Below are 12,500 nucleotides of genomic sequence, written 5' to 3' on the forward strand. Positions count from 1 at the left end.
TAATCTTTATTACATATATTGTGATCAAGACCCTGCGGGTCGAAACGTTAAGGCGTGAAATTCTCCCATTACTCCTCGTCTACTTCTTTCGCCTTCAATCTTAATATATATATATATATATATATATATATATATATATATATATATATATATATATATATATTTCTTGGCGCCGAGCTTTCGAGTTCCTGACTCACGTCCTATACATATCTTTTATTAAAACTGGCGCCGGGATATTTCAATCATCTCAGCGACACCCTATCGCAAGGACCAAGGACACAAGAACTGGGGAGAATGCAAGAGACCATATGGCTTGGACTAGGCAGTTCCAAGTCCATGACCTCCTATCATCACTGTCCATTAAAATTACATTTTCTTCTCTTAAAACGACCAGTTGCTTCAGCACTCGCTACATTGTTACTAAGTCTATTCTATTCGTTAACAACTCAGTTGGTAAACCAGTTCTTGCCTGTTTCCTTCTTAAATCTTAGTTTCCAAGATGTTCAATCTCCACGACACCAAACTTCCGAAGACTCCCGGCCCAGTCGCCAAGACACTATGCCACTGTACTACGTGATGCAGGCAAGGTCATCATATTAAGACAGCCGGGCAGGACTCGTAGTAATGGGTTTGAATTTTGACAAATTTAGGCTTGAGAAGGAAACAGGCAAGAATTGGTTTTCCAATGTAGTGGTTAACGAATGGAATAGACTTAGTAACCATCTAGTAGTGAGCGCTGAAACTATCGGTTGTTCTAAGAAACGGTTAAATAACTTTATGATAGGTGGTAAGGGGCATGGAACTGCCTGGTGTAGGTCTTAGGGTCTCTTGCAGTCTCCTTCATTCTTATGTTCTTGTCCCGTGATAACAAAGGTTTTGATTACCAACTGTTACCAGTGACTGCCACAAGCCCTGGCTATCTAAACACAGAGCAAAGTTGACTGATTCAGCCACAACTATTCGTCTCATTTAGATATGATGATGGATTATATTTTTGTGTATGCAAATTAACACTATGTATGCTACTAACACATAACACTATTAACACTATATAAGCAAATTAACACAAGTTAACACTAACTTCTACTCCTTATAATCGAAATCGCTCCCTTCTGGGGTGGGAATGTTGCCATCTCGACATCCCTGATTTCATCGCATGTTAGCCTGAGATCGACGAAATCACATTTCTTTTACTCAGAGATATTATCACTTGTGTACAAGACACAAAGAATTCTCGTATATTACAAGAAACACCAATTTCAATGGTCTGACCATTTGCTGTATTATTTCCACGAGAGAAAATGTCTTATTATATAATTTCTTTTGAAGGACAACCAGCTCAGACAATTGCAAAGTTGCAAACGAACGTGTATGAACACGTTAACAGTCGCACACAGACACAACCAGTTGCATGAAACCAATCGCATGCACATACACGTACACATACCTCCCCGCACCCCCCACACAATGACAATATATGCACACACGCGCGCATACACACACAGTTACATCCCGCGACCGGTTTCATGCGACTGGTTGCTCGGTGCGCGAATTTCCTTAATTGTAACGTCCAGACATTATAAATTAATTTATTTTCACGTTGTCCCATGGAGGTTTGCGGATGAAAAGGGTAAATATTTAATTAAGATAATTTAATTTGAATACAAAACTAAAAATATGGGTATTAGAAAATTTAATATAGACGGACGCACTCCGTTTTCTGTGCGACTGAAAACGATTAATGGGATGTTTGTGGGATACTTTTTTTTTATCATATTTTAAGTTCGCATCAACTAACGAAAAAATCTTTGTATGTTCTCACTTCCATTATCTTTGTTTATATCTTACATCCTTTTCTTTATACAATCCTGGTTTAAAGTGCATCCGCGTATGCCGATTCAAACTTTCGCGAATTTAAGATTTCAGCTGAATTCCCGTTTTCTCACTGGAAAGTTTCGCAAATTTAAACTGCTGTTAAATTGCGGCTGTTTCTCACTGGAAAATTTCGCGAATTTAAATTCTTAGTGAAATTGCGGTTGCCTCTCACAGGAAACTTTCGCGAATTTATTTTCCAGCTAAATTGGGGCTGTTTCTCATTGGAAAATTTAGCGGTTTTAAATTTCAGCTAAATAGTGGCTATTTTTCACTGGAAACCTTCGCGAATTTAAATTCTCAGCTAAATTGCTGCTGTTTCATAATGAAAAAATTCGCGAATTATAATTCTCAGCTAAATTGCTGCTGTTTCTCACTGAAAACTTTAGCAATTTTATTTTTTCAGCTGAATTACGACTGTTTCTCATTGGAAAATTTCGCGAATTATTTTTTTTAGCTAAACTACGGTGGTTTTCAATTGACCTTTCCATCTGTTTCATTAATTTTCTCACAGTTTCTATGAATGTTTAGTATAAAAAAAAAAAATATATATATATATATATATATATATATATATAATATGAAACATGCATTGGCACAATGCGTTCTACATTCACAAAACTTTTTTTCTTTTTTATAAAAAAAAAATATTTGAGTAGTAAACAATTTCGAGCAATATTGGCAGATATACACTGGGAACTAAAAAATCTGATATTATTACGAAACAATACAAAAAATGAACAACGAACACAAAACATTTTGATTCCTTGTTCTATTCACTATTACGTGATAATAATAACACCAATAACGAGTAAAAGCACTCGATATAAACAATATTTAACTTCTTGCTTTCAAATATGAAGAAATATCAATATGGACACAACACATGGCAAATATGAAGACATAAGAACAATCAAGAAGCAATATCAATCTGGGTAAAACTTAGGTCAAATAATTGCAACTAAACATGGAACGATAAAAGTGAATACTGAACTTATCTACCAGAATTTCATTCCGTGAAAGTAACTGGCATACATATCCATACCAAGGGGCTTTTTCCCCTTTACAAGGGGGATAGCCAAAGTCAAAGGCATAAATCCACTCCCACCCATTTCATCCCCACTCCATTCACCACCCCTTCCTCCCTCTTTTCTTGGCTCCTCCTGGATGATGGGTGATCCCTGCATCTCTCCCAATGCCCTGGGTCAGAAGCTGTGCAGCAAGACACAGCACACCCAAGGCAAGGCCGCTTCAATAATTCTAAAGACCGTGAATTCTTGGAGCGTTTGCATAAGCAATTGGCGTCTTTCCCAACACATTTTCTATTCCACACAAAACATCTATTCCTCTTCTTCAAGGGCATAAAAAAATATTACTCTTTTTAAAATAATATTAGACAACTTTATGAACAGGAATGATCAAGATAACGGACATGGAACTGCCTAATGTAGGCCTTATGGCCTCTTGCAGTCTCTTCCATTCTTGTGTTTTCAAAAGTATGATAAAAGGCAAAACTCAACCTGACTACTTAGGGCGTTCTTCCACGGCGTTGTGGGCTAAGGCTCGTTTCCCATGAATCGACTTTTCGCCGTGCGCCGTCCACGACACGACGTCGTGCTCTCAAATAACCATGGGTGTCTACGGACGCTTTTTCACGTCAGGAAAACGTGTATTTGTTCGTTTCCCATTGATATCAATGGAATTTCCAGTTAAGTAACAGAATCAGAAAGCAACTTGTGGAGACAAAGGTGTCACCGAAAAGAGAGAGAGAGAGAGAGAGAGAGAGAGAGAGAGAGAGAGAGAGAGAGAAAGAGAGAGAGAGAATGTGACAGAGAGAGCGAGAGAGAGAAGAGAGAAAAGAGAGAGAAGGGAAAGAGCTAAGTGACTTGGCGGGAGATACCTACTTCCATCCTGTCAAACGCCGCTGCGGCAGACCCTCCACCACACAGGCCTCTGTCAAGTGCGCCTTTAATCCCCCCTTCGTCTTCCCCCCCTCCTCGTACCTACCCCCCCAGCCCTCCACACTCCCATCTTCCACCTTCTCCCCCCCCCCCAAAGCCTCGAAATTCCTCACGGTGAAACGGCCGATTCCAATTGCAGACTTTCACTGGACTAAATTCATTGGGATTCTCGAAGTCCCAAGTTGACGTCAATAGAAAGAGACTCGAAGTTGTGCGCAAGAGACGGAAGACCCCAAGATCGAGACTCCTCGACCAAAGAAAGATAGACCTCGAGCACTACGGCATATCTTGAGCTGCACAGCACCTTGTTCGCCCAGAGATCCCGGCTACGCAAAGGAATTACCGTGTACTGTACGCGTGAAGAGAAACTATGCCGGACACCAATATACATATATATATATATATATATATATATATATATATATATATATATATATATATATATATATTGTGTGTGTGTGTATGTATTTCGCAGAAAACCGCTCGGGAAATTAAGACACCATGATCCAAACGTTTTCGTCTATTCAGACATTTCCCTGAAGATGTCTGAATAGATGAAAACGTTTCGATCATAGTCTTATTTCCCGAGTGGTTTTCTGCGAAATCTTACATTCACCCGTTTAGTGAATTGTGCTTTATATATATATATATATATATATATATATATATATATATATATATATACATATACATACATAGAAAGAGAGACTGTGACAAGTTGAAGGTGGAAAATGAAGACACGGATCCAATTCCGAGTTTATTCCTGACCGGTTTCGCTCCAATCTTCATTCCTCTGAAGTGGCCTAGAGCGAAACCGGTCAGGAATAAACTTGGAACTAAACCCGTGCCTTCTTTTTCCACCAACATATATATATATATATATATATATATATATATATATATATATATATATATATATATATATATATATATATATATATATATATATATAATATATATATATATATATATATATAATATATATATATATTTTCCTAGTATAGGTTATACTACGTGAGGGTCTTCGGCGAAAAGTCGATCCGTGTATTAGGAGCCAAAGTCGTCAACCGTTGGCTGAAACAACAGTGACACCATACGCTCTAATGTGGTGAAGAGGATTAACACATACAATGTGACACTCAGCTTGTATAAGCCGATTCTGCCGAATATAATCTCAACCACAATAGTGTAGGCCTCTGCGAGCGCGTCCAATAATTAGTTTGGGAATTCCTGCGACAGCTTAGCCTCGTTCCAAACGCACTCGACTTTTCGCCGTCCGCCGTCCACGACACGACGCCGTGCTCTCAAATAACCATGCGTGTCTATGGACGCTTTCACACGTCACGACCACGATCACACGTGAAAACGTCCATAAACAGGCATGGTTATTTGAGAGCACGACGTCGTGCCGTTGACGGCGCACGGAGAAAAGTCGATTATGTGGAAGAAGCCTTAGGACAATGCGCACATACATTACAACTATGTTGCCAGAAAATGGAGGCACATGATAAGAAAAAATCACATTAATACACAACATCCACATGCAAAAGCATACTAGTAAAAGAGAAAGTACTGGTGTGGGTTCGAATCCCGCCCAAGACTGAAATAATTTCAGTATCCCTGCGCTGCGGGTCGTTATTCCAACTCTCGTGGGCGAGGAGTTGTGTGTGTGTGTGTGCGTGTTAGCTCTCATCATTACCCATAGATCGGTCATATATGAGCTCTGAGCTCTCTTCCGGGCGGGAAATAGCTGTCGATCACGAGTCCAAAACGTGATCCAAGACCATGGTGAACCATGGTGAATCCCACACACACCACCACACAGGTATACGTACACAAGAGAATAATTACAATGTACACATGGACTCGTGTTCAATGTAATACAAAAAGTTAAAAGAAAAAATGTACAACACATAAACGTAGAAATTGCACGGAGAAGCAAATATGCAAACTAGCTATATTGCGTCCCAAATATTTACTGATTTCTGAGCAATCTAAATACAGTTCGAGTTACTCGACTCCATTCTGTGTGTATGTGTGTGTGTGTGTGTATGTGATTCACCATGGTGCTGGACTTGTGAACGACAGGTATTTCCATCCCAGAGGAGAGCTCTGAGTTCATACATGACCGATCTATAGGTAATGTTGTGACCTTACACGCACACACACACCCAACACCCCGCCCACAAGAGTTGGAATAACGACTCGCCGCACAGCAATACTGAAATTATTTCAGCCCTGGGCGGGATTCGAACCCTGACCGCAGTAGTGGGGGCCGGGAACTCTACCACTACGTCACGAGTCGTGCGTGCGTGAATGTGTGTGTGCGTGCGTGCGTGTGTGTGTGTGTATGCGCGCGTTTGTGTGTGTTTATGCGTGTGTGTGTGTGTGTGTGTGTGTGTGTGTGTGTGTGTGTGTGTGTGTGTGTGTGTGCGCCCGCGCGCGCGTTAGGTTTACCTAGTAATGTTCATATCTTAAGTTCAAATTGAAGCATTTACAATCAATAGTGAGATTCGGGAGTAAATTGAAGAGTACAATTATCATAGTAATTGATATTGACAACAGATAATGAAGATTAACAGAGCTGGGTACGTTCCTCGGTCCGTTCCTTGGTGTCCTGTGCAAAGTTGTGCCAGTCAGAACACCGAGGAACGCAACAAAGAACGCACAGAGGAATGCAACCAACCCTGAAAATTAACACACTGAAGTGGAAAAACTATGTGGGATCTATTAGTGAGTAGAAGTGGAGATGAAGCAGGTGTGTTAAGGTGGCGGCACACTAGGCTAGCATGCTACTTGGTTTTGCTACTTCGTTTGAGTAGAAACGACTTCGGTGACAATATTCTAGACTTCCGTAAGAACGTCTCAACAATTTTGTGTCTAACATTCGTATTCTAGGTTCAACTTCTCTTAGTTCGTCATTCAGCTTCTCACTATAATATGACGCAAGAGTAAAGTGACTTGGAAATTTGAGAAAAAAAAAATCATAACTGAAATAGTTTCTACTCAAACGAAGTAGCAAAAGCAAGTAGCATCCTAGCGAGAAATGCCTAGTGTGCCGCCACCTATACAGTCTGGGCGCCGCGAGATGGGAAACCTGGGAGAGGAAGAGTTGTAAGAAGATAGGGAGACGAGATAAAGAAGTTTGCAAGAGTGGCGTGGCAGAGGATGTAATCTTCTTTGGAAGAGGCCTTTGTTCTGCAGTGGACGACGAGTGGACGATTACCTCTCATTCACTCACACACATTATATATATATATATATATATATATATATATATATATATATATATGTATGTATATATATTCACTATAAACCCACTATCGGAGAAATAACGGAAGTACAGGGAAACTGTATATTTCGACTACTATCTGTAGTCCTCTTCAGCAGAAGAGGACTACAGATAGTAGTCGAAATATACAGTTTCCCTGTACTTCCGTTATTATTTCTCCGATAGTGGGTTTATAGTGAACATTTACAAATGTGTTATAACATACCAATTTCTAATATATATATGTATTTATATATATAATATATATATATGTATATATATATATATATTTACACGCACTAGATTTTATCAAGTTGGAATGAACCCTCATAGTATCTAGTATTATTGAAGTTCCTTTATGATTAGATGGCGAAAGGCTGTTAGAAACACCAGAACACACACACACACACACACACACACAAATACATACTAGACTTCAAAAAACACCTCATACACACACACACACACACACACACACACACACACACAAATACATGCTAGACTTCAAAAAACATCTCACATACACATACATACACACACACACACCATAAAAGCGTTGTGTGAGTGGGAACGCCAATTCGTTGCTTTCAATCTAAGCCGTCCATATACATGAGCCTCGACCGCATTTCACTTTAGCCTTTAACAACTTGGTGGAAACTCACGTCTGGACGCACTACATATCTCCCCTCCCTCTCTCTCTCTCTTCTTCTCCTCTCTCTCTCTCTCTCTCTCTCTCTCTCTCTCTCTCTCTCTCTCTCTCTCTCTCAGGTGGATAACCCCCGGGCAGGATCTACCAACCCTACTCTCATCCTCTCCACCAAACGATTATGCCAAAATGCCAACATAAAAAAAAAAAAAAAAAAAAATATATATATATATATATATATATACATATATACATACATACACACACACACACATTCTGTTGCCGATAACTGCAGGAGACTTTATCCTGTAACTAGAAGCTGAACTCCTGAGGTCTCGAGCAAAAGTAGCCTCGATCTGAGGAACCCCGGAACGCTTGTATGATATCCCTTGGCCTTTGCCATAACTAGAGGCCGCACTTCTAAAACCCTTCGCCAGCCCTGGCGAACGCTCTCTTTTTCTAGAAATTAGAATTTTGTTAACTTCATTGGTTATACTAATGACAAGTACTGATAGATACTACAGATAAGCCAGTAAACTTGGTAAGTCTAGCTAGAAAATCTAGTAAAATTCTACTTTCTAATGGTAGAAATCTTTCGACAGGAATGGCGAAATTTTTTAAAGTATCGAGTTAAGTCTCCCGTGGACTCTTCTTCTGCACCTAAATATCATCTTTGCCTAAGTCTCCTTCAGCTCCTATAGAGGACAAGGTCATCATCTTCGTCTACGAAGGACTACCAAAAGCAAAGCGTTGTCCTGATGAAGTCAACCCACTTGTTATCTCGCTTAATGACCCTACATGTTAACATTGTGACTCTCATTCAACCTGGAGGCAATGACAAGAATTTAGGGAAGTCATGTCCTGCTGTTAGAAGTTATGCATTTCTATATAATGAGAAAAATCCTTAAAAAAATAATAATATAAAAAAAAAGACACCACTGTGTCCTGGCAGAAGAAATACAAGATAATTATGATTTTCAGCTTTAAAATAGAGCAAAGGATTTCTCTTCAACATTTCATTTTCATTATCATTATTATTATTATTATTATTATTATTATTATTATTATTTTTATTTTTTTTTTTTTTTTTTTTTTTTTGGGGGGCAGGGTAGGATTTGGGAGAAAATAGGAAGGGGAGCCACGCAAATGTTGAGGTTTCAGGAAGGGGTGGAATGGAATGAAAAAGGTTAAGAACCACTACATTAACCCTCCCCTTCCACCCTGAAGACGACCATGCAGGAGTGTCAACACGTCCTACTTACCATCCTAATGACGACCATGCAGAGCTGGTAGAAGAGCTGAGAGGAGAAGTGCATCCGAGTCTTCTCGTTGTGCGTCAGCTTGTCAGCCGAAGGACCCGCGTCCGGCCGTGGAGTGGACGCGTGGGATGACTGACACCCACCCGTGGTCAGCCCAGGTCAGACCGCGCCGGAGGAAGAAGAGGGGGGCGCCGGGCACGGAACTGGCGCCAAAGGAATTGGCGCCCGGGCACGGAATTGGCGCCAAGGCAACCGCCGCAGAGAAAGGCGGACCTTCGGCACACGTGGCAGACTCTTCGAGGCCAACGCGAGTTCGATACAAGAAGTATAACGGTACACGGTCAGTCGAAGTCCAAGCCTCGGCTGGTTGAGTTCGGTAACCTGTTACCTGGAAGGGGGGTCGAGTCGCGATAATGAAAGCCAGCGCCATGATAACTTGCATGTCCTCGGACGGCGGAGAAAAAAAAAAAAAAAAAAAAAATGCTCGGCGCACCTCACTTCGGCGTCCCTTTCATCTCGGTCAAATGTATAAACATTTCCGTCTTCTTCGCGTTTTCTCTTCCTTCTCGCCGGGAGAAACCGAAGTAACGTTCATGAACCGGTACACTGCCATTCTTTCTAAACACAACATTTACATAAAAATTATATATATATATATTTCCGTCAAGCAACTAGACTCAAGTTCCAAGCACCTTTTCTTGAATATTTGAACCAATAACAACCACCCTCAGCCCAGTGATAATGTTGTAGATTTATATCTGCCTCCCACGGAGGGGGTAGGGGTGGGAGTGGGGAGTGGGGAGCGGGGGAGGGGGTGGGAGAGGAGCGGGGAGGGGATGGAAGTGAGGGGAGCTGGGGGGGTTGGAGAAGGGGAACGGGGAATTGAAGAGAGGGGGAGATGGGAAGGGGTGAGAGTGAGAGGAAAGGGGTGAGAGTGAGAGGAAAGGGGGAGGTGGGAGAGGGGGAGAGGGGGAGCGGGGGAGGGGTGGGAGAGAGGAAAGCGGAGGAGGGGGTGGGAGAGAAGGGAGCGGAGGAGGGGGTGGGAGTGAGGGGAGCGGGAGAAGAGGTGGGAGAGGGGGGAGCGGGTGGGAGAGAGGGTAGCGGGGGAGGGGGTGGGAGAGAGGGGAGCGGGGACTGGGAGAGAGGGGGTGGGGTAGGAGGTGGGAGAGGAGGTAGCGGGGAAAGGGGTTGTAGGAGGCGGGGGAGGGGGTGGGAGAGAGGGTAGCGGGGAGGGGGTGAGAGAGAGGGGACCGGGGAAGGGGGTGGGAGAGAGGGAGCGGGTGAGGGGGGACCAGGAAGAATGGGATCGTGAACATGGTCCCCATCCCCCGTCCCTCGAATCTTATTCCCCAGCTAAACAAGATCGCTTGGGATTAAGCATAACATAATATGCACAGAACACCAATGAGCTGGACATCTGGGGCAATATGGAGTCTTTTTTCATATAAAATTCACCATTCCACTTGAACGCAGTGGGGAGTAAAAAACACGTACACACAACGTGGTAGGGCAAAGCCCTATCAGTTGCGGCAAGCTTTTTTTTTTTTTTCAACCGATGTTGGGTCGCCTCCCCGCCTGGCCAGGGTTATCGAAAACCAACACGAGTTCAATATCTTATGATATTTAAACTTTCTGGTATAATGATTCCCGTTCAGCTGAACAAAATAGTCTGGCGTAGGGACTGATCAAAATGACTTCAAATGTAACACAACACTCAAATGCAATTATATGTAGGTTAGTTTTATTACATGTTCTTGAGCCGATTAAGTGAAGCGGCCTTGCTGTGGATGTACTGTGTCTTGCTGCATTGCGTTTGACCCAGGGCAGTTGGTGGATGCAGGGATGACCCGTCATCCATGAGGAGCTGAGTGGAGGGGAGTGAAATGGGTGGGAGTAGGTACGTGCCTCTGATTTAGCTACCTCTTTTATAAGGGGGAAAAAAGCTTTTGGTATATATAGAAGTTCCTGAGAAAAAATGAACCTCTTTAACATAAAAGACTCTCTTCAGGTTGAGAAGAAGAAAAAAAAATGAAAGGCACCTTGATCAATCAAGATATCCTTAAGGCTGGAGCTCGCTTCAGCTACTTTAAAAGAAAGACCAAGAGAGAGAGAGAGCGAGAGAGAAAGAGAGAGAGAGAGAGAGGGCAAGAGAGAGAGAGAGAGAGAGAGAGAGAGAGAGAGAGAGAGAGAGAGAGAGAGAGAGAGAGAGAGAGAGAGAGAGAGAGAGAGAGAGAGAGAGAGAGTGAGAGAGAGAGCGAGAGAGAGAGGAGAGAGACTGAGGAGAGAGAGAGAGAGACGGAGGAGAGAGAGAGGGGGGGAGGGAGAGGGAGAGGGAGAGAGAGAGAGAGAGAGAGAGAGAGAAGGTGAGAGAGAGAAGGTGAGAGAGCGAGTGAAAGATTTGATTAGGTTATGATAGTATATACGAATCAAACTATTACAGACAAATACCATTCACACACACACACACACACACACACACAAATACACAATTTACTTATACTAATATCACTCCTTTGTAGATTGAAATCTCTTTTGAATACGCGTATGCATTTTTCTGTCCATGCAGTCGAGTGGATGTGTTTTAATATTTGTATAAATGTTTGGCGTTTCAACTTGTCCTTGATTTCTGTGTCATGGGAGCAATGACGGGTACCTTCTTGTGGTTTTCCTGCAAGAAGGACGTCAGATAGATACATCTCCCTCACACTTAAGAAATCACCATCCTATTCCCCCGTGGTGGGAAGTGAGAAACCCCTGGTAGGGCAAGGCCCTGTCAATTGCGGCAAGCCGCTGTTTTTTTTTTTTTGGTCGATGGTGGGTCACTTCCCCGCCTACCCAGGGCTGTTGGTAACCAACGCGATATAGCTCGCAGCGGGTCCGGGGGAATCAAACTCATGACCATCTGGTCCTCCCTAATACCCATTTTCAGGACCCGTCAACCCCTTCCTGTCCATCTAAAGGTGCAACCCCAAGGGGCTGGCACTTGTTCTCAGGACAGGTCCTATAATCTCAATCACCTTTCGCTATATTACCTCCGCCTTTCTTCAACATAAGGAGAGATTGCTACCCTTTTATTGGTTTTCTTTGTTCTACACTATCTTACAGACAAGAGTCTAAAGTTTCTACCCGGAGAGATCGATGCAATGGATAGAGGGAACCTTCTATGCCAGTGTAGAGCTGCAGGTTTCCAGTCAGTGAAAATTGGGGATGAAATGGGTGGGAATGTTTTTGTGCCTTGTCCTTTTTGGCTACCCCCCTGGTAAGGGGAAAAAAAGCCTTGGTATATGTATATATATATATGAAAATTGTGGCAACAATTATCATTATTCTGTGTCATTTTGTGTATGGTCATTATGAGAGAACATGGCGATGATTTGTATAGCCAGGAAAAAAGCTAAATAATAATAATAATAATACTAATAAAATACAAATAAAGGAAATAAAAAATATAATAATAATGAAATAAAAAAAAGGACATCTCGATTAAGACA

The 12,500-nt window shown here is 42.1% G+C and overlaps 1 protein-coding gene across 4 annotated transcripts in view; it reads right to left on the reverse strand.

Moving 5' to 3' along the window:
• The window catches only part of LOC143041470 (rho guanine nucleotide exchange factor 3-like), a 497,332-nt gene that overhangs the window by 223,535 nt on the left and 261,297 nt on the right, over positions 1-12,500 (reverse strand). The window contains exon 2 of one of the 4 annotated variants that reach the window (XM_076213376.1): positions 9,013-9,397. The exons of the other annotated variants lie outside the window; for them this stretch is intronic. Within the exon in view, the coding sequence (XP_076069491.1) occupies positions 9,013-9,066 (54 nt within the window). The 5' untranslated portion in view covers positions 9,067-9,397. The remainder of the gene's footprint in view (positions 1-9,012; positions 9,398-12,500) is intronic. 4 annotated transcript variants of the gene reach the window in all.

Source organism: Oratosquilla oratoria, chromosome 31 (assembly GCF_046742065.1).
Source record: "Oratosquilla oratoria isolate Oo_2021 chromosome 31, ASM4674206v1, whole genome shotgun sequence".
NCBI classification, from domain to species: Eukaryota; Metazoa; Arthropoda; class Malacostraca; order Stomatopoda; family Squillidae; genus Oratosquilla; species Oratosquilla oratoria.